We start from the raw sequence: 23,488 nt of genomic DNA on the forward strand, positions 1-23,488 counted from the left end.
CCATTCAAGACATAGGCATGGGCAAGGACTTCATGACTAAAACACCAAAAGCAATGGCAACAAAAGCCAAAATAGACAAATGGGATCTAATTAAACTAAAGAGCTTCTGCACAGCAAAAGAAACTATCATCAGAGTGAACAGGCAACCTACAGAATGGGAGAAAATCTTTGCAATCTACCCATCTGACAAAGGGCTAATATCCAGAATCTACAAAGAACTTAAACAAATTTACAAGAAAAAAACAAACAACCCCATCAAAAAGTGGGCAAAGGATATGAACAGACACTTCTCAAAAAAAGACATTTAAGCAGCCAACAGACATATGAAAAAATGCTCATCATCACTGGCCATCAGAGAAATGCAAATCAAAACCATAATGAGATACCATCTCATGCCAGTTAGAATGGCAATCATTAAACAGTCAGGAAACAACAGATGCTGGAGAGGATAGAGGATATGGAGAAATAGGAACACTTTTACACTGTTGGTGGGAGTGTAAATTAGTTCAACCATTGTGGAAGACAGTGTGGCGATTCCTCAAGGATCTAGAACCTGAAATGTCATTTGACGTAGCAATCCCATTACTGGTTATATACCCAAAGGATTATAAATCATGCTACTATAAAGACACATGCACACATATGGTTATTGCAGCACTATTCACAATAGCAAAGACTTGGAACCAACCCAAATGTCCAACAATGGTAGACTGGATTAAGAAAATGTGGCATATATACACCATGGAATACTATGCAGCCATAAAAATGGATGAGTTCATGTCCTTTGCAGGGACATGGATGAAGCTGGAAACCATCATTCTCAGCAAACTATCACAAGGACAGAAAACCAAACACCAGATGTTCTCACTCATAGGTGGGAGTTGAACAATGAGAACACATGGACACAGAGCGGGGAACATCATACACTGGGGCCTGTCAGGGGTTGGGGGCTTGGAGGAGGGATAGCATTAGGAGAAATACCTAATGTAGATGACGAGTTGATGGGTACAGCAAACAAACATGGCACCTGTATACCTATGTAACAAACCTGCACGTCATGCACATGTACCCTAGAATTTAAAGTATAAAAAATAAAATATAATAAAATAAAATAAACTCCTATCCGATATGTGATTTGTAAATATTTTGTTCCATTCTTTGGGTTGTCTTTTCACTTTCATGATGGTGTCCTTTGATGCACAAAAAGGTTTACGTCTTGATGAATCTTAAATTTAGCTGATTAAAAAACAATTTAAAAACAGGCTGGGCATGGTGGTTCATGCCTGTAATCCTAGCACTTTGGGAGGTCAAGGCAGGAGGATCTCTTGAGCCCAGGAGTTCAAGTCCAGCCTGTACAACATAGAAAGACCCTGTCTCTAAAAAGAAAATAATTTTAAAAATTTAAAAAATTTTAAAAGGTTTATATTTTGATAAAGTCAAACTTATCTGTTTTTTCTTTGGTTGCTCATGATTTTGGTGTCATAACTAAGAATCATCTCCTGTATATACCCAAAGGAATATAAATCATGCTGCTATAAAGACACATGCACACGTATGTTTATTGCGGCACTACTCACAATAGTAAAGACTTGGAACCAACCCAAATGTCCATCAATGATAGACTGGATGAAGAAAATGTGGCACATATACACCATGGAATACTATGCAGCCATAAAAAATGATGAGTTCGTGTCCTTTGTAGGTATGTGGATGAAGCTGGAAACCATCATTCTCAGCAAATTATCACAAAGACAAAAAACCAAACACCGCATGTTCTCACTCATAGGTGGGAATTGAACAATGAGAACACTTGGACACAGAAAAGGGAACATCACACACCGGGACCTTTTGTGGGGTGGTGGGAGGGATAGCATTGGGAGATATACCAAATGTAAATGACCAGTTAATGGGTGCAACATGGCACATGTATACATATGTAACAAATCTGCACATTATGCACATGTACCCTAGAACTTAAAGTATAATAAAAAATAAAATAAAATAAATAATTTCTTAAAAAAAAAAGAATCATCTCCTATCCAAGGTATTGAAAATTTACACTTATGTTTTCTTCTACATAAATTCTTTAAATTCCTTGTATGGCAAGTGAATAATAAAGAGTTGTTAAATTTTGAATGAAAGATCAATGAGTGGGGGAGGTTAGAAAAATTAACGTAGGCCAGGCATGGTGGCTCATGCCTATAATCGCAGCACTTTGGGAGGCCAAGTCAGGCGGATCACCTGAGGTCAGGAGTTCCAGACCAAGCTGGCCAACATGGTGAAATCCCACCTCTACTAAAAATACAAAAATTAGCAGGGTGTGATGGCGGGTGCCTATAATCCCAGCTGGTCCTGGGAGGCTGAGGCAAGAGAATCACTTGAACCTGGGAGGCAGAGGTTGCAGTGAGTTGAGATTGCGCCATTGTACTCCAGCCTGGGTGACAGAGCAAGACTCCATCTCAAAAAAAGAAAAAAAAAAAAAAGAAGAAAAAAGAAAAGTTAATGTAACTTTTTTTTTCTTAAAATGTTCGCAGCTGGAAGTGGTGGCTCATGCCTGCAATCCTAGCACTTTGGGACGCCAAGGCAGGTGGATCACCTGAGGTCAGGAGTTAGAGACTAGCCTGGCCAACATGTTGAAACCCTGTCTCTGCTAAAAACACAAAAAAATTAGCCAGGTGTGGTGGCAGGTGCCTATGGTCCCAGCCACTCCAGAGGCTGAGACATGAGAATTGCTTGAACCTGGGAGGTGGAGGTTGCAGTGAGCCAAGATCATACCATTGCATGCCAGTGTGGGTAACAAGAGTGAAACTCCATCTCAAAGAAAAATAAAAGTTTGAAGCTGGGTGTGGTGGCTCATGCCTGCAATTCCAGAGCTTTGGGAGGCCAAGGGGAGCAGACCACTTGAGACCAGGAATTCAAGATCAGCCTGGGCATCATGGTGAAATCCTGTCTCTACAAAAAAATACAATAATTAGCCTGGTGTGGTGGCACACACCTGTAGTCCCAGCTACCGGAGAGGCTGAAGTGAGATCACTTGAGCCTGGGAGGTGGATGCTGGAGTGAGCCATGATCATGCCACTGCACTCCAGCCTGGGCAACAGAGCAAGACCCTGTCTCAAAAAAAAAAAAAAATTTGAATCTATGGAAAACTAAACAAAGCAAAAAAGTGTGAATCTGGCTAGGTGCAGTGGCACTTTGGGAGGCTGAGGTGGGTGGATAGCTTGAGGGCAGGAGTTCAAGACCAGCCTAGCCAACATGGCAAAAACTCCCCTCTACTAAAACTCAAAATAAAAAGCTGGGCATCGTGGCATGTGCCTGTAATACCAGCCACTCAAAAAGCTAATGCAGGAGAGTTGCTTGAGCCCAGGGAGCAGGGGTTGCATTGAGCCAAGATCACACCACTGCACTCCAGCCTGGGCGATCCTATTCATTTGGAATGTACCGATGAACCAAAGACCCCTGGCCTCATGTAACTAACTTATTTTCTCTCTTTTTTTTTTTTTTTTTGAGACAGAGTCTCACTCTGTTGCCCAGGCTGGAGGGCAGTGGCACAATCTCGGCTCACGGCAACCTCTGCCTTCTGGGTTTAAGCAATTCTTCTGCCTTAGCCTTCCTAGTAGCTGGGATTACAGGTATGCATCACCACACCCAGCTAATTTTTGTATTTTGATTTTTTAAATCTGCAAAAAACCTGCAACTAATACCATACATAATGGTGAAAAACTAGATGCTTTTTCACTGAGATTAGGAAGAAGGCAAGGATATTCCCTCTCACTACTTCTTTCTAACATCATACTGAAAGTCCTCGCTAATGCAATAAGACAAGAAAAGCAAGAAAAAGACATACAGATCACAAAGGAAGCAATACAGCTCTTTGTTCACATGTGACATGATTGTCTATAGAAAATCTCAAAGAATTGACAAAAAAAATTCCTGAAATCAATAAGCAATTACATCAAGGTTCAGGATACTAGGTTAATATCCAAAATCTATTGCTTTCCTATATGCCAGAAATTAAAAACTGGATTTTAAAATTAAAAACAATACATTAGCACCAAAATAATAAAATAGGTACAAAGCTAACAAAATATATGCAAGAGCTGTATGAAGAAAACTTGGAAAAACTGATTAAAGAAATTGAAGAACTAACTAAATAAAAAGGTATACCATGTTCACGGATAGGAAGAGTCAATATTGCTGTCAGTTCTGCCCAACTTGATGAATAGATTCCAATCAAAATCCTAGAAAGCAGTTTTTGTGAAAATTGACAAACCAATTCTACAGTATATATGGAGAAGCAAAAGACTCAGAGAAGCCAATACAAAACTGAAAGGTTAGAACAAAGTCAGAGGACTGACACTACCCAACTTTAAGTCTTACCATAATTGAACTACAATAACTTTGAGCTACAGGAATCAAACTGTATTATTGGTGAAAAAATAGACAAAGAGATAAGTGCAACAGAAGAGAGAACCCAGAAACAGACTTATACATATACAGTCATTTCACCTTTGACAAAGAAGTAAAAGCAATACAACAGAGCAAATGGTGTCTTATCAGATGGTGCTGAAACAATTGGATGTCCACACATTAAAAAAGTGAACCTAGACACAAACTTTATTCCTTTCACAAAAATTAAATCAAAATGGATCATAGCCCTAAATGTAAAATGCCAAACTACAAAATTCATACAAGATAACAGAAGAATATCTAGATAACCTTGGGGTTGGCAATGACTTTTTAGATACAACACTAAAGACATGATCCATGAAAGAAAAAAGTGACAAGTTGGAATTTAATAAAATTAAAAACTTCTGCTTTGCAAAAAACACCATCAGTAAAAATACAAGCTATGGACTGGGAGAAAATATTTGCAAAGGACATATCTGATAAAACATACAAAGAACTCTTAAAACTCAACAGTAAGATAATGAACCAGCTGATTAAAAAATGGCCAAAATATCTTAATAAACATTTTTCAAGATATACAGCTGGCAAATAAGCATAAGAAATATGTTTAACATCTTATGTTATTAAGGAATGCAAATTAAAGCAACAATGACATACCAGTACATTCCAATTAGAATGGCTAACATCCAGCACTAAATGCTGGCAAGGATGTGGGGCAATAGGAACTCTCAATCATTGCTGGTGTGAATACAAAATGGCTCAGCCACCTTGAAAAACAGTGTGGCAGTTTCTTACAGAACTAAACATTCTCTTATCAGACAATGCAATAATTGTGTTCCTTGATATTTACCTAAATCAATTGAAAACTTATGTCTATACAAAAGCCTGTGTGCACATGAATGTTTATGGCAGTTTTATTCATAATTTCCAAAACTTGGAAGCAACTAAAGCAAATTAATAAACAAAAATAAGTTGTGATACATCCAGACAATGGAATATTATTTAGCAATAAGAAGAAATGAGCTGTGTAGCTATCAAAAGAATGGAGGAACCTTAAATGCATATTGTTAATTGGAAGAAATCAATCTGAAGAGGCTACATACTGTATGACCCCCAACTATATGACATTCTGAAAAAGATAGAACTATGGAGACAGTGAAAAGATCAGATCAGTGACTTTCAGGGATTTGGGGAGAGGGAAGGATGACTAGGTGGATCTATAAGATTTTTAGGGCAGCAAAACCATTTTGTATGATACTATAATGGTGGGTACATGTCATTACACATTTATCAAAACCCATAGAATGCACAACACAAAGCATGAACCTTAATGTAAACTATGAACTTCAATTGAGAATGATGTGTCAATGTTGATTCATCATTTGTAACAAATATGCCACACTGGTGGGGAATGTTAACAGTGGTGGCGAAATCACGTGTGTGTGTATTGTGTGAGGAAGGTGTCTATGTGGGAACTCTGTACTTTCTGTTCAACCTTGCTGTTAGCCTAAAACTTTTCTAAAAATTAAAGTCCATTAAGTAATGTGTGCATCAGTCATCATCAAAGTATTTTTTAGAGCTGACCATGGTGATGCTCACCTGGAGTCCCAGCTACTCTGGAGGCTGAGGCAAGAAGATCACTTGAAGCCAGGATTTCAAGGCTGTAGTGCACTAAGATCATGCCTGTGAATAGCCGCTGCACTCAAGCCCAGGCAATATTGCAAGACCTCATTCCCAAATTTTTTTTAAGTATTTTTAGGCTCAAGCAGGTGCAGGCACTTACAGGCAGAGCAAGCCCCATCTCAGCTGTCCACAGCACAAAATAGGGGTTACCCTAGAGCATTTCCTCGCAGTCCAAAGGGGACTTTCTTATTTATTTTTACCAGTTTGTAGGGGAAACATTTAGTTCCTAGGAGGCCCAGGGACAAAGTCAGCTGAACAGCTGTGAGCCAGCTTCCTGGGAAGCTTTCCAAAAGCATGGCAGCATTCAGCCTTCTTGTTCCCAGGGGTGCCACCAACATCATGCTCTTGTAATGGGTGCTAGACATAGGACACACCTGTGGTCACCAGCCTCTTGCCATTTTTCTTACTTGGTTTTTCCCCTGCTCTAGCCTATTGTGGACATTTTCCTGTTTCATTGTGTGTCTTTTATGTCCTTCCAGAGCACTTGACACACACAACATAGAAACATGCTGTCATCTCCCCTTCCCAAGTCTCTCAAGGTCAGTGGTTCTCAGTCTCAGCTACACACTCAAATCTCCTGGGGAAGGCTGGTCACAGGGCTCATGCCTGGAATCCCAGCACTTTGAAAGGCTGAGATCGGAGGATCTCTTGAGCCCACAAGTTCAAGAACAGCCTGGGCAACATAACGAGACCCAGTCTCTACAAATAAAAAAATTAGATGGGCATGGTGGTGTGCCTGTAGTCCTAGCTACTCGAAGGCAGAGACAGCAGGATTGCTTGAGCCCAGGTGTTGAGGCTGCAGTGAGCCTTGATCACACTGCTGCCCTCCAGCCTGGACAACACAGCAAGAATCTGTCTCAAAAACATAAAAAATCTGGGGAGATTGAAAAAATTATAATATCTGCGACCCCCTCCTGAAATTCTGATTTAATTGATCTAGGCATGGGTAGTTTCTCAACCTTCCCAGATGATTCTAACACGCAGCTAAGGTTGCAAATTACTGATCTCAGAGAGTCACTGAGATTCACACCGGCTCCAGCCAGTAATATAAATGGACTTGTAAAAGAGACACTCTTCCTTGCTCTATCCCATCCCTAGAGTACACAGGAAGGTTCTAAGAAACATTCTTTTATCAATTTATTTTTTATTTTTATTTATTTGTTTGTTTGTTTGTTTGTTTGAGACAGAGTCTCACTCTTACCCAGGATAGAGTGCAGTGTCACAATCTCGGCTCACTGCAACCTCAGCCTCCTGGGTTCAAGCGATTCTCCTGCCTCAGCCTCCTGAGACTAGCTGGGATTACAGGCATGCACCAAGACACCTGGCAAATTTTTGTATTTTCAGTAGAGATGGGGTTTCACCATGTTGGTCATGCTGGTCTTGAACTTCTGACCTCAAGTGATCCACCCCATCTTAGCCTCCCAAAGTGCTGGGATTACATGGGTGAGCCGCTGCACCTGGCCCTATCCATTTATTAACTAATTTTAATAGATATATATCGAACACCTACTAAGTATAAGCTAGGTGCTGAGAAAATACAGACACTTCCCTCGAAGTGTTGAGTAAAAAAAGCACCATCAATGTAAATATCTCTAATACAAGGGACAAAGTTATAGGATCACCATTTATGGTTTTAGTTTGCACAGCACAAAAATCCTAAGTCACACTCCTTTTTACAAGCTCTGTCCTGACTCAGGGCTGTGTCAGCCAGAAAGAAGAGGAAGGCCTCTTTGTAATTTACCCTAAGGTGCCCCACAGGCTAGGCGGAACCCTGGCCTCATGCAGAATAATCTCAGCTAGGTACTAGCACCATGCCTAGAATATGGGAGTTACTCTATTTTTCCATGTTTATTGAGTAATTAAAAAGGGCTGCCCAGAAGTATTCAGAAGAGAGAATTAATTCTGTCCAGGAGTCTAGGACCAGAAGGTCTGAAGCAGTGACACTGGAGCAGGACTTTGAGGAATGACGTGCCCCTTGGAGAAACAGGGAACAAGCATTCCTGGCAGGTGGGATGACCCATGGAGTAGAGAGTGGATATCTGAGGCATTTATAGCCTTTGGAACATAGCAGGAAGGGACTCCATGAAGCAGGCAAAGTGAGTTGGGGATAAGCAGTGGAGGGCTTGCTGTGGAGTTGAGAATTTCACCAAATTGGGAGTAGTTGCAGGATTTCCAGCTAAGATGTAACACAAACAGATCTTAGCTTTGAGGTTATGCTGGTGGCCCTGCAGAGGAAGGACTCAGGAATGACTGGGGTAAGGCACAAGTAGCCACCCAAGACTCTAAGTAAGAGTTGGAAAGGTCCTTAGTGTCCATGAGAATCCCCAAGGGAACATTACAATTCGATTCTCAGGAGTTCTGAGTTATAGACTGTTTCTCTCTCAGCCCCATGTACACCATGCTCACATTCTGTGTCAAGGCTACCAAGGGCACCCTCAGGTTTTCTGGTTGGCTATCATTACTTTTGCAGTGGGTAGAGCAACAGCCTTTGTGTATATATCCTTAGAAAATCTAATGCGATCAACAGTCAAAGAAGAAATAAAGTTTTGAGAGAGCCTGGGCAACATAGGGAGACTCTGTCTCTACAAAAAATACAAAAATGAGCCAGGCATCGTGGCACATGCCTGTAATCCCAGCTACCCAGGAGGCTGAGGTAAGAGGATCACTTGAGCTTAAGAGTTTGAGGCTGCACTTAGGGTTAGCCATGATCACACCACTGCACTCCAGCCTGGCAACATAGCAAGACCTAATCTCTACTTAAAAAAAAAAAAATTAGCCAGGCATGGTGGCTTTAAGAGGATATGACTTCTGAGACCCTCCAAAACTGTTTACAATTAATGGCAAAAGGGCCGGGTGTGGTGGCTCATGCCTGCAATCCCAGCACTTTGGGAGGCCAAGGTGGGCAGATTGCTTGGACCCAGGAGTTTGAGACCAGCCTGGGTAACATGGTGAAAATACATCTCTACAAAAATCACAAAAATTAGCCGGGCAAGGTGGTGCACACCTGTGGTCCCAGCTACTCAGGAGGCTGAGGTGGGAGGATACTTGAGCCCAGGACTTCAAGGCTGCAGTGAGCCGTGATCACACCACTGCACTCCAGCCTGGGTGACAGAGCAAGACCCTGTCTCAAAGGAAAAAAAAAAAAAAAAAAAAGCGAAAGGAAATCAACAACAAAAGAAAACCTTAATCAGAGGGAGATCAAATGACTAATTGTCATTCCTTTCCTTCCAGAGAGCACTACGAACCTGTAACAAACATCCACAAACTAGACCATGAAAACCAGAGTGTAAATAAGCTTCCCCTATATTTTTTGGGTCTTCCTATATTTTGGAGACTCCAGGTAATTTTATTTAGCCTCAGAAGTGACAGTGCAAAGCTGGGCGTGGTAGCTCACGCCTGTAATCCCAGCACTTTGGAAGGCCGAGGTGGGTGGATCACCTGAGGTCAGGAGTTCAAGACCAGCCTGGCCAACATGGTGAAACCCCATCTCTACTAAAAATACAAAAATTCGCCAGGCGTGGTGGCAGGCACCTGTAATCCCAGCTACTTGGGAGGCTGAGGCAGGAGAATGGCTTGAACCCAGGAGGCGGAGGTTGCAGTGAGACGAGATTGAGCCATTGCACTCCAGCCTGGGTGACAAGAGCAAAACTCCGTCTCAAAAAGTAACTAAATAAACAAAAGTGGCAGTGCAATACCCAAAGTCCCCTGCAAGAAAGACTTTGGGTTCATTTCCTGAGATTAACATCTGAAATAAGTAGAAGTAAAGGATGATCGTATGCTCTTATTTCCACATGTTCTTTCATGAAGTCTGAATGCTTTTATTGAAATGTACAATATTTTATAGTAGCTTGTATTCTGTCATTTAAACAAACAAAAATTCTCAGGTCACATCTGTATTGCTAAACCAGAATGTCTAGAAATAGGGCCAAGAAATGTGTATTTTAACAAGCTCCCAGCTGATTTTGATCTATTGACTCTCCGACTTCAGGCATCTACATAACCTTTGCCGTATTCACATTGCTTTTTTGCTATTACTCACTCAAATTATTTTAGATTAATTAACTTGAACATTTTACTCATCCTAATCAATACCCATTAAATCATGGGTTTGATGCATCTTAAAAAATATACATCAAAAAACTATTTTAAAAATCCATTTGTGGACTGGATAAAATCAGCTCCTGTACCACCCCACTACTGCCTCCCAAAGCAGCAATTTTGGGCCCAAACCAATTACAGCCAAACGTTGGTGCCAGTTCCCTCTTTTTTCACAAACCCTCTTGCAAGGCCTGGGGGTGTCTCACAGCCCTGTGGAAAGCCCCTTGCTGCCAAGAGGTTCCCTTCTCCCCCTCTTTTTCCCCTGCCTATATCCTTCTGTCATCCCAACAAACCTGACTCTCGAGCTATACCTGACTTAGAATAGTGTCACTGAAGCATGTTAGTGAATGTTAACATAGAATTTGGTGATGGGTAGCAGGTTTAGCTTTTAATATGCAAAAGTGGTTTTCTAAGATTGGGACTCTTTTCCAAACAGACATCTTCATAGAGCCCTTTTCCTTTCTCTTTTAAATTTTTAATAAGATGGAGGCTCACTTTGTTGCCCAGGCTGGCCTTGAACTCCTGGGCTCAAGTGATCCTCCAGCCTTGGCCCCCTAAAGTGCTGGGATTACAGGTGTGAGCCACTGTGCCTGGCCTGTAGATTCCTTTTCATCCAGCACCTGGCCAGACCCCTTGCGCATCTCTTCAGCCTTGCTTCTCTTCATCTCTCCTCACTCACTAGTTTTTTACTCATTGGAACACAACATCCTCTCTTTTAATACACAAGCTTCCTGCTGCCCCACAGCCTTTGCATTTGTTTTCCTTCCACTAGATTTTCATGTGGCTGCCACCTACACATTTTTCTTGGTTTCAACTTAAATGTCACCTCTTTCCTAGAAGCAGCCGCTGACCAACCAGCTAAAGCTACACCACTTCCTACCCCCCAACAAACACCCTCTACCTCAGTGGTTCTCAACTGTGCCCGCGGGGACATTGTCAGTTGTCACCACTGGAGGATGTGACTGGCATCTAGTGGGTGGAGGACAGGGATGACGCCAAATACCTTACTATGCACAGGACAGCCCCCTACAACAGAGATTTCTGTCCCCAAATGCCATAGTTGAGAAGCCAGTCTCTATCACAAGATTCTTTCTCTTAGTAATAATCAGTATCAGAAGTGATAGGTTTTGTATTTCTTCCCTACTAAGCTCCTTAGAACCTGGAGTTCAGGGTTGTTTCCTGAAGAGCACCTGACACCTGTGTGACTTGCCACAAATTTGATCCACTTTGACTAGAGCTCACAGCAAGTTGAAGATGGCTGACCCAAACTAAATGATGAGCCAGAGAAAATATCGAGTCGGTTTTCAAATTTGTTCCATTGCTGTTTTGTTAAAACAAAGCTGTTTTGTTTTCAAGAGACAAACAAAAAAAAACTTTTATTAATGAGTATGCATATAAATAAACCTAGACAACCACGAAGAGTCCCTCACAGTTTCATGTATTCACAGAATTATTTCATCTTTAAAGCCATCAGTGAACAATTAGTTCTGCTACTTGTTAAAGTTGTGCAAAATTTCTCAACTTAAACATACAGTCTTAATTATACCAGTGTTCTAATGTCCCAAGACTGATTGGAGGTAATGGAATCTCAACAATATCTTAAACAGTAATTTAAAAATGGAGGTAATGGAATCTCAACAATATCTTAAATAGTAATTTAAAAAATTCAATGTGATCTACAAGACTAATGTATCTAAAGGAAAATAATTCATATTCACTAAATTCCTCCCCTTTCTTCCTTCTTACCTATTCTCCCTCTCACTTGACAATTTTTTTCTACAGTATATGATGATGGCCAAATTACCCAATATCAACTGTCTCAAAAAAGAAATGTTATTTTAAAAGATACCATACAGCAAGAGACTTATAGGTGTAACACCATTGGAATTATTTGCTAAGCCCTGGCCAGGCACGGTGGCTCACACCTGCAATTCCAATACTTTGGGAGGCTGAGCAGGCAGATCACTTGACATCAGGAGTTCAAGACCACCCTGGCCAATATGGTGGAACCCTGTCTCTACTAAAAATACAAAAATTAAGTGGACATGGTGGCTATCCCAGCTACTCAGGTGGCTGAGGCAGGAGAATTGCTTGAGCCTGAGAGGCAGAGGTTGCAGTGAGCCAAGATTGTGCCACTACACTCTAGCCTGGATGACAGAGCCAGACTCTGTCTCAAAAGAAAAAAAAATTATTTACCAAGCTGTGTTTTCGTAGTGTTTTTTAATTCTCCAAACTGCTTCAGTATCTGTAGTGTTTTTTACATTTCAAAGACTTCTCACATGTAACATTTCATTGGAATTAGCACTGTACATCACAGTTGATATGGAAATTATTACATCTACAGATGAAGAAAATGTAGACGTAAAGAACCATTTGCTCTAATGTCATCCAGTGTAACTGCTAAGAGTTAGGATTAGACTCAAGTCCTATCCCTAATCCTGTATACTACCCTAAACTCCTAAGCCCCCATACATTGCACTTCACAGAATGCTACTAGTGACTGTACTTATGCATTCAAACAAGTTTTGGAAATGTGTTAAGCAAAGCTAACCAGATTCCCGGAGTATTATGCATCATAAATCCCCAGGAAGGATCCAGAGAATAGGGCAGTTGCCATAAAGTTAAAAGCCCCACAGGTGTCAGGCAGGTAACAAAGGTGAGCATGCAGGGAACGTAAGGATTTGGGGATTAGAGGATGCAGCCCCATCTAGTGGGACCCTGGTCACATAGCAATCCAGTGCAATCTTGCCAGGTCTTTCCAGAGAAACGACAAATCTTGGCTTTAATTTCAAATCTCCAATTTTGTGTATGTTGCCTCAAATTTAAGAAAAAAAGACACTATAGTTTTTAAAAAATAAAATTTTTGACCAGATCGGGCTGGCCACATTTGGGAAAACTGAAATACCATGTATCACAATCTTATTTGCCCACAGAATTTTCCTTCAAAGGACCTATAAATTTCCTAGAACGATAACTGTATTAAAAAATGTTGCCTCTGGCTGGGCGCGGTGGCTCATGCCTGTAATCCCAACACTTTTGGGAGGCCAAGGCGGGTGGCTCACCTGAGGTCAGGAGTTGGAGGCCAGCCTGGCCAATATGGTGAAACCCTGTCTCTACTAAAAATAATAAGCTGGGCGTTGTGTCGGGCATCTGTAATCCCAGCTACTCAGGAGGCTGAGGCAGGAGAATCACTTGAACCTGGGAGGTGGAGGTTGCAGTGAGCCAAGATTGTGCCATTGCATTTCAGCCTGGGTGACAAGAGCAAAACTCCATCTCAAAAAAACAAAAACAAAAACAAAAAGTTTCCTCTGAAAGCAAGCATCCTGTTGCCCCAGACAACTATGGTATGCGTAGCTCTGAACCTCAACCATGAATTATTTCAGAGTTTACTCAAACTGAAATTGAAATTAATACCCAGCCTTAACTGTTCATGTAGAAATGTTTCTTTTCTGACAAATCTAGCCCTTGCAAATCTATACTTAGTAGAGAACAGGGTTTCTCCATGTTGGTCAGGCTGGTCTCAAACTCCCGACCTCTAGTGATCCGCCCGCCTCAGCCTTCCAAAGTGCTGGGATTACAGGCATGAGCCACCATGCCCGGCCGGCAAATATATACTTCTAAACAATTATACTGGCTTAGTATAATTGTTTTTTATATATTTTTATACTGACTAAAGATATCCTTACAATAAGCCTAATTGAATTGTAAAAAAAAAAAAAAAAATACAGGAATTGATTAGATATGAGAAAGACACTTTGCCTTTCCAAAACAATTTTATCTTTTTTTTTTTTCCTTAAATTTTTTTCTTAATAGAGATGGGGTCTTGCCATGTTGCCCAGGCTGGTCTCAAACTTCTGGGCTCAAGCTACCTGCCCACCTTGGCTTCACAAAGTGCTGGGATTACAGGCATGAGCCACGGCGCTAGCCTCCTAAACAATTTTAAACATGAAAGTGGTTTGGAGACGATTTAGAATTTGGGTCAAAACCAGTGAGTTTCAAACACTTATATCTGCAATGTAACTTATAAGGCAGAAAAGGCAGACTTTTCCCTACTCCCGCCTTTTTTTTTTCTTTTATTGCTGATCTTCTTGGTTCTAAAAATTTGTTCAGAAAGCCTGATGGTTGTTTAAATGCTTAGCACCATGACACACGTGTAATACAAATTGCATAAATGGACTAGGCACGGTGGCTCATGCCTGTAATCCCAGCACTTTGGAAGGCCAAGGAGGCTGGATCCTCTGAGGTCAGGAGTTTGAGATCATTCTGGCCAACATGATGAAACCCTGTCTCTACTAAAAAAAATACAAAAAATTAGCTGAGCATAGTGGCGGACACCTGTAATCCCAGCTACTCGTGAGGCTGAGGCGGGAGAATTGCTTGAACCCGGAAGGTGGAGGTTACAGTGAGCCGAGATTTCACCATCGCACTCCAGCCTGGGCAACAAGAGCAAAGCTCCATCTCAAAAAAAAAAAAAAAAAATTGCATAAATATGTTAAATCACCTGGCAAATGATTTTCTTCCCCTGGTGTCTATGTATTCCATACTATTGTAGCCTCTTTAACTGGTAAAATAGCTACCCCAATTCAGAGATCCAGTACTTAATGCATCACATTTCCAGAGTTATGAGAAAACAGCTAAACCTGTGAGTTAGACTCACTTTGTTTCCCCACGGAGGAAATAAAAACCCACGATTTGAAACCTTTGGAAAACATAGGAAATGCAACATTTGGAAGTATAACATAGAAACGAGATAATCATACAATGCTTCCAAATGAAGTCTCACGTTGGATTTGCTGGTTTTTAAGACAGATTCCCCTCTTCTGGACAGCTCTGATGGCCAAGATAGAAGTTCATTTGCTATGTTTCCAGGGACTATTCTCTTTGATGTATACAGGATTTATGGGGTCTAAAAAGAACATACAATTATAAAGTGTTCATGTTTGAGAGAAAACTGCAATGATCAGAAGGATTGAGCCAGTTTTAGCATAAAAAATTAGGACTACATTAATGATGAGGTTGACTATACACAGTTTGGAGTGAGAGAGTTACTCTACCCAGTATCACTGACATGTTGGAATGCCAGATGAAACTGAAACAGAAAAATTGTCTTGGGGTCTAAAAGACGTCTGATGTGCTGATGTCTGTTCAGTCTTCTGCACTCATGGGCGTAAACTCTCAAAGAGCACCACTGGGTCTTAGTCCGTGGCATAAAGACTATTCTCAATGTAGATATTGTCTTCTGCTTGGACTTCCTTTTCAACTGCATTTTGCAAAGCTTTAATTTGAAGGCTGCTAAATGAAACACTGTAGAAAGAGTTGTTGAAGAATAACATGAGTAAGAAAAAAAGCAGACCGCTTCTCACATATAAGCTGCACTTTTGTTTATGATCAGGCAATACCAGGTATTTGAGACTCCAGGAGCCCCGTTCACACAAAGTATAAAATAAATAGTGCCTTCCAGAGTTGTAAAAGGTGTGGCTCTTATTATTAAGTTGAAGAAAAGTCTGTTTAATAAGCATGTAGACAATCTAAGAAGTATTCAAAAACTCAGACTGGTCTCTTTGAAACTCGCATAATAGAATACAAAAATGGAAAATCTAAAAATACAGAGCTCTGACATCAAACTAAGTGGCTGAATCAAGATGCATATTTTCAAATGTGGCTAAGCATTGGATGACTGGTGCTTTTCCAACTGTGGCTTGTGATCCTTTAGAGAGGGTTGTTAAATCTACTTAGCCATCTACATCCTATATTCAAGATAAAAACAGAACAGAGAAACATTGAATATAGTTAAATAGTACTGTTTCACAAGTGTACACTGGATCATAGTGTTAAAAATCTTCCTGTGCTGGGTGCAGTAGCTCATGCCTCTAATCCCAGCATTTTGGGAGGCCATGGCAGGAGGATCCCTTGAGGCCAGCGTGAGCAACATAGCGAGACCCCGTCTCTACAGATTTTTTTTTTAATTAGCCAGGTGTGGTGGCTTGTGCCCATAATCCTAGCTACTTGGGAGGCTGAGACAGGAGAATCACTTGAACCCAGGAGGTAGAGGTTGCAGTGAGCCGAGATCACACCACTGCACTCCAGCCTGGGCTGGAGACTCTGTCTCAAAAAAAGAAATCAGTAGAAACAGTGGAAATACAAGTGAGGGAAGAAAGTAGACTTAGTTTTAACTTATGTGTAGCATTTTGATGTAACTGGTTATTTTTATATATTTGTATATAGTGACTATTTGTTACCAAAGCCTGCCCCCAAAATATGGAACTTGTCTTCATTCAGCTGCAGATGAAACACATGTCCACACATTTAAAGAACTGTGAAAAACAAAGCTCCACTATGGTCCCTAAACAGGTCAGTCAGACATGTGTGAAGACACTTAGTTTAAGTGTCAATGAGCTCAAATGACTCAGTGTGATATAACTGCCGAGAAGATAATGTCATGAAGAAGTGTTCATAATTTGTTAGTGTGGGTTTTTTTTTTTTTTGCTTTTTTTATACTTTACACATTTCTCTTCCATTCCAGAAATATTTATGAGCACAGATTCGTGAGATTGAGTCCTTTATATGCTATGTGATGTGACCTTACATGTCACTCAACATTTCTGAAACTGTTTTCCAATCTGTAAAATGAGAATAGTGCCTCTCTCGCAGTTTATTGCTGTGAAGGGCTTGAATGCAATAACAAAAGTCGATGTGTATTGAGCACTTACAATATGCTGGGCACTGTTCAGACAGGTTCTGTGGATTGGCTCAGGTAATTAACTCAGACTCAGGAAAGTCTGTGTACAAGCATCCAATGAAGGAGAACTAGACTTAATAGATGGCAGCCTAAGTAAGAGGGATAGATTCTGAATCAGAGAAAGTCCTTGCTTAAAACTCAGCCTGAACCAAATGAAGCAGGCTGGCTGGCTTTAGAATTAGGTAGTTGTCTCTTACCACTACGGGCAGTGGGGCAGATGGCCTTGGGGCATAGATGCAGTAAAGGGGATTTAAATTGTACCTGGGGCCAGGTGCGGTCCCTCACGCCTATAATCCCAGCACTTTGGGAGGCCAAGGTAGGTGGATCACCTGAGGTGAGGAGTTTGAGACCAGCCTAACATGGCAGAACCCCGTCTCTATTAAAAATACAAAAATTAGCCAGGCATGGTGGCAGGTGCCTGTGATCCCAGCTACTCAGCAGGCTGAGGCTGGAGAATTGCTTGAATCCAGGAGGTGGAGGTTGCAGATCGCACCATTGCATTCCAGCCTGGGTGTCTCAAAAAAAAAAAAAAAAAAGTAACTAGGCAGCAGGGTAGACTGAAAGGTCTTTAAAGGCAAATTCAAGTGCCTGCAAGGCTAGACAGCTAATATAGATCAGTGGAGCAGGCTGGGTAGGGAGCAGCAGGGAATGATGGAAGCTGTGGAAAACTGGAGGCACTTGCCCTACCTCAGTGCCTTTGCACTCCCTGCCCCTGCAGCCAGGAATTATCTTCCTCCAAATTAGCTGCTTTCTTGGCACTCAATCAAACAGATCCTTATCCTGTTCTATAGTCCCCATGGTGTTTATCTGTAAGCATGTAAAAGAACCATGCTTATTTGCTTACATGGTTTTTGTCTGTTTTATTCATCTCTTTGGAATATAATAGCCAATAACACTCAGTAAGACAAAGCATCGAATATGGTGAAACCCTGTCTCTACTAAAAGTACGAAAAAATGGCCGGGCGCGGTGGCTCATGTCTGTAATTCCAGCACTTTGGGAGGCCGAGGCAGGCAGATCACCGGAGGTCAGGAGTTTGAAACCAGCCTAACCAACATGGAGAAACCCGTCTCTACTAAAAATACAAAATTAGCTGGGTATGGTGGCACATGTCTGTAATCCCAGCTACTGGGGAGGCTGAGGCAGGAGAATCGCTTGAACCCAGGAGGTGGAGGTTGTGGTGAGCCGAGATGGTGCCATTGCACTCCAGCCAGGGCAGCAAGAGTGAAACTCAGTCTCAAAAAAACAAAGCGTTAAACGAAATAAAAGAACAAACTAAAGCAAATCATTCAATGTTTACTTCCATCGAGCAAATCTTGCAATTTAGTTATCTTGCCCTATGGGGTTTGCTTAGGATTGAGGTGCTCCCTCTGTACCAGCTCTGCCACAACTCCAGGGAAATACACAAAGCTACAAATATCACTGGAAGATGTAAATAATAGAATTGCTCATTAAAGTGGACTGTCAGGATCCAAGGTATACGATGGAGAGTTTAGGAGAGAGACAGAAATCAATTTTTATTTTACCAGAGTAGGAACCTCAAAAGTATTGATAGAAATATTTTCGAGCTTACCTTAGTTGTTGAACCTCCTTTTTGAAGAAATACTCTAAATTGAAGGGGTGGGGAGAGAGGAGTTGAAGAGAAAATTAAACATCTCAGCAAGAGTTTTAATCTTTTTTTCAATCAAGTGTATTATTTCTGTTATTACTTAGATTTTTCCCTGGTACCTTGAGGTGTCTCCTTCCCATGTCCCTTTTGATTCTGCAGGACCCAAACAAGCCATTTACTGTCCAGTATCTCAATTTCATTAATGGTTTGGTGTATTCATCCACATATCCTCCCTAACTTTAATGCAATTCTTAAATTATCTTTCATTTTTTTAAAAAATGAGTAAGTCCAAGATCCTTCTGATAGGCTACTGAACAACAGGCGTCAACCAAGATTTGTTTTAGATGAACTGGGTCATAAAGATACTTTAAGAGTCATCTCTATCAAAGGATACTTTTGCAAGAGTTTGTACAACCAGTCATCTCTCTCCTAAAGAAGGAAATAATGAGTTATTTTTGCTTAAGGAGTAAAGTATATTTTGAGGTTGTTAGGGCTCAGAATACAATACCCTCAAATAGGCTTCTTTGGAATTCAAAGTGAGAGCACCTGGGGAGGAGCATATTTAGGAAAGGGCTTTCTCTGAAGCTCCCCTATCTAGCTAAAGGCCAGATCCTCCAGAAGATATTCTGTTGTTGTCAATCCTTTCCCCAGATATCTCGATATCTCATCAATGGCAGGGCAGGGGTGGGGGCGGGGGCAGGTGGGGGTGGTGGGGGAACTGATGCACATCACAGGAAGGAGACTAGAGCTGACAACACAACCAGAGTCCAGAGGAATTTGTCCTGCCCTATAGTCTGTTCTTTGGGCCCATTCATCTCCCCTAAAAATCATTTACTCTTCCTCTAAAATTGCCTACATCTATCACTTTTCTCTCCCCTAAGAAAAGGGTATTTAAGGCCAGGTGCAGTGGCTCATGCCTGTAATCCCAACACTTTGGGAGGCAGAGACAGGCGGTCAGGAGTTCAAGACCAGCCTGACCAACATGGTGAAAACCCCATCTCTACTAAAAACACGAAAATTATCCTGGTGTGGTGGCACGAGCCTGTAATCCCAGCTACTCAGGAGGCTGAAGCAGGAGAATTGCTTGAACCTGGGAGGCAGAGGTTGCAGTGAGCTTTAAGGGGGCCAGCCCCTCCACACCTGTGGGTATTTCTCATCAGGTGGGACAAGAGACTGAGAAAAGAAATAAGACACGGAGACAAAGTATAGAGAAAGAGCAGTGGGCCCAAGGGACCGGCGCTCAGCATACGGAGGACCCACGCCGGCACTTGTCTCTGAGTTCCCTCAGTATTTATTGATCTCTATCTCTACTGTCTCAGTGAGGGGGATGTGGCAGGACTATAGGGTGATGGTGGGGAGAGGGTCAGCAGGAAAACTTGTGAGCAAAGGTCTCTGTGTCATAAATAAGTTTAAGGAAAGGTGCTGTGCCTCGATGTGCACGTAGGCCAGGTTTATGTTTGACTTTACACAAGCATCTCAGTGCAGTAAAGAGCAGTATTGCTGCCAGCATGTCCCACTTCCAGCCATAAGGCAGTTTTCTTCTATCTCAGTAAATAGAATGTATGATCGGGTTTTACATCGAGACATTCCATTCCCAGGGACAAGCAGGAGACAGATGCCTTCCTCTTATCTCAACTGCAAAGAGGCCTTCCTCTGTCACTAATCCTCAGCACAGACCATTTACGGGTGTCGGGCTGGGGGATGGTCAGGTCTTTCCCTTCCCACGAGGCCGTATCTCAGGCTGTCTCAGTGGGGAGAAACCTTGGACCATACCCAGGCTTTCTTGGGCAGAGGTCCCTGAGGCCTTCCACAGTGCATTTTGTCCCTGGGTACTCGAGACTGGAGAATGGCGATGACTTTTACCAAGCATACTGCCTGCAAACACATTTTTAACAAAGCACCTCCTGCACAGCCCTAATCCATTAAACCTTGAGTCAACACAGCACATGTTTCTGTAAGCACAGGGTTAGGGTTAGGGTTACAGATTAACAGCATCTCAAGGCAGAAGAACTTTTCTTAGTACAGAACAAACTGGAGTTCCTTATGTCTTCTTTCTACATAGACACAGTAACAGTCTGATCTCTCTTTCTTTTCCCCCACAGAGCTGAGATCACACCACTGCATTCCAGTCTGGGTGACAGAGCAAGAGACTCTGTCTCCAAAAAAAAAGAAAGAAAAGGGTATTTAAGCTCCAGTCATCTGGCCCTTTCTTCCATCTCATATTTTGTGTGGCTTCTGTACACATAATAAATATGTATTCATTTTCTCCTGTTAATCTCCTAATAATCTTTTTTTTTTTTTTTTGGCATACTCAAGTATTGAAATTTCAGAGGGAAAGTCTGAACTTCCCTGCAAGGTATTTTACCCAATTTCTAAATAACTTTGACTAACCAAGCTCCAAAATAATTACATAAAAACTTCCTCAAATTTGCCAAACATACTCTTAATTTTCTGATTCTCCTCTGCCCAGACCCATGAACTAAATCAGTCATGGCTTCAAATACCACATCTTGCAAAATAGCTAACTAGGGTTCTTTTATGGGAGGCAGGTTATACTGAGACAAACACACACACACAGTTAGCAGAAGGGAGACATGAAGCCTGGGGTGGTTGCTTTTTGAAGACTTTTGTTTTACTTTTTTAGTCTGTGTCTTGCTATCAGTTTCCCCTCCCAGTGTCTCATGTGCCTCTTCTGCTAAATGAGTGTTGCAAAATTTTAACAATATCACCCCCACAGGGAAAAAAATTAGATCTTGTAGGGCGGAGAAAATAAATCTTATATATCACAATGGTGTGTTGACTTCCAGATCGCAACACTACCCAACAAACTCCTATTTCTTGATACAGTTGGCCCTCGATATCCACAGGTTTGGCATCCTCAGTTTCAACCACTCGCAAATTGAAAATTAAAAAAAAAATAAAACTAATACACAACAATAATAATACAGATAAAAACAATACAATATAACAACTATTTACATGGCATTTACATTGTATATTAGGTGTTCTAAGTAATCTAGGGAAGATTTAAAGTATACTGGAGGAAGTGAGTAGGCTATGTGCAAATACTACACCATTTTATAAGGGACTTGAGCATCTGCAGATTTTGGAATCAAGGGGCTCTGGAACCAATCCCCCAAGGGTACTGAGGAACACCTGTATTTAATTTTTCTTGGCCTGGCATTGTGGCTCATGCCTGTAATCCTAGCACTTTGGGAGGCCGAGGCAGGTGGATCACCTGAGGTTAGGAGTTTGAGACCAGCCTAGCCAACGTGGCAAAACCCCGTCTCTACTAAAAATACAAAAATTCGGCCGGGCGTGGTGGCTCATGCCTGTAATCCCAGCACTTTGGGAGGCCAAGGCAGGCGGATCACGAGGTCAGGAGATCGAGACCATCCTGACTAACGCGGTGAAACCCCGTCTCTACTAAAAAATACAAAAAATTAGCCGGGCGTGGTGGCGGGCGCCTGTAGTCCCAGCTACTCAGGAGGCTGAGGCAGGAGAATGGCTTGAACTCAGGAGGTGGAGGTTGCAGTGAGCCACGATCGTGCCATTGCACTCCAGCCTGTGAGACAAGAGAGAAACTCTGTCTCAAAAAAATTCTTATAGAATTAAATTTTTTCCATAGGGGAATAATAATTGAAAAATAACAAGTTTAAAAAATAGTGGTTTTAAGTGAAAACTCCACTAGAATGTAACTTCCATGAGATTTACAGAGATTTATGGCAAAAGGATCTTTCTAACTACAATTACAGTTTAAGATTGCTGTGCACTTGTCATGTGCCAGGAACCATTCTCAGTGCTTTTTCTTTTTGTTCTTTTCCTTTTATTTTAGAGACAATGTCTCACTATGTTGCCCAGGCTGGTTTTGAACTCCTGGGCTCAAGCAATCCTCCTGCCTCAGCCTCCCAAAGTGCTGGGATTACAGACATGAGCCACTGCTCCTGGCTGGTGCTTTTTTTTAATGGTTTTTTTTGTTTGTTTGTTTTGTTTTGCTTTTTTGTTTTGTTTTTGTTTTTTTTTTTTAAGAAATGGGGTCCCACCATGTTGTTCAGGCTAGTCTTGAACTCCTGGGCTCAAGCAATCCTCCTGCCTCACTCAGCCTCCCAAGTAGCTAGGATTACAGGCATAAGACCCCACACCCAGCTCCCATTCTTAGTGCTTTGTAGGTACCAATGCATTTAAACTTCATTTCCCTTCCCCCTTGAGGTAGATGGTATTACCATGTGACTTTTACAAATGAGGATTTGGGGAGACAAAGGGAAGTCGTGTGAAATCAAAATCATGTGACTTATGAAACTAGTGAACCCAGGCAATTTGGCTGTACATCCCTTGTCCCTTAGGAACAATCTCGAAATGACTTACTTTTGGCAATGATGGCACCCAAAAGAGCAAGAAGCACCAAGACAGAAATACAGACTCCAGCATAGATTCCTTTAGTGGTGTTGGCCGTCCGTAGACTATGTTCTGGGAACAGTTGCTGAGGAAACAACAACAGATCAAAAAAGCATCTTGTTAGAAAGTTATGAAGAGAAAACATTTCCCAGAATCACTTACCCAGCCACATTTACCTGTATTGGTGCTTGGGGACTTCTGGAACATAAGGGTAAGACCAAATGATCTCAGTTTATAACCATATGGTGAAAATCTAGGACAACTTGAAACGCAAAACATATTTTACAATGACGGAGGTGTTTTCTAGCTTGCTTGAGGTTGTATTTACATAGGTGTACACATTTGTCAAAACTAAAACTGTATGCTTAAAATGGGTTTGTATGTAAATTTTTTAATTTACTGTTTTAAAAGTCAATAGGCTATTTCCACAAATACATCCTCTTGTGATATTAAAAAAGAAAAAATGTCAGGTATGGTAGCTCACATCTCTAATCCCAGCACTTTGGGAGCCCAGGCATCCTGAGGTCAGGTGTTCGAGACCAGCCTGGGCAACATG

At 41.5% G+C, this 23,488-nt stretch overlaps 1 protein-coding gene across 5 annotated transcripts in view; it reads right to left on the bottom strand.

Moving 5' to 3' along the window:
* HAVCR1 (hepatitis A virus cellular receptor 1) overlaps positions 1-23,488 on the bottom strand; it is a 75,482-nt gene that overhangs the window by 30,727 nt on the left and 21,267 nt on the right. For 3 of the 5 annotated variants that reach the window (XM_016954111.4, XM_016954109.4, XM_016954110.4), the window contains exons 7-9: positions 22,903-23,017; positions 18,502-18,535; positions 6,049-15,495 (exon numbers count right to left, since the gene is read on the bottom strand). In XM_016954111.4, the coding sequence (XP_016809600.2) occupies positions 15,387-15,495; positions 18,502-18,535; positions 22,903-23,017 (258 nt within the window). In that variant the 3' untranslated portion in view covers positions 6,049-15,386. Of the gene's footprint in view, positions 1-6,047; positions 15,496-18,501; positions 18,536-22,902; positions 23,018-23,488 lie in introns of those variants that run through there. The other 2 variants (XR_008548122.2, XM_063811613.1) reach the window with 2 other exon arrangements.

The sequence above is a fragment of the Pan troglodytes genome, chromosome 4 (genome assembly GCF_028858775.2).
Source record: "Pan troglodytes isolate AG18354 chromosome 4, NHGRI_mPanTro3-v2.0_pri, whole genome shotgun sequence".
Classification (NCBI taxonomy): domain Eukaryota; kingdom Metazoa; phylum Chordata; class Mammalia; order Primates; family Hominidae; genus Pan; species Pan troglodytes.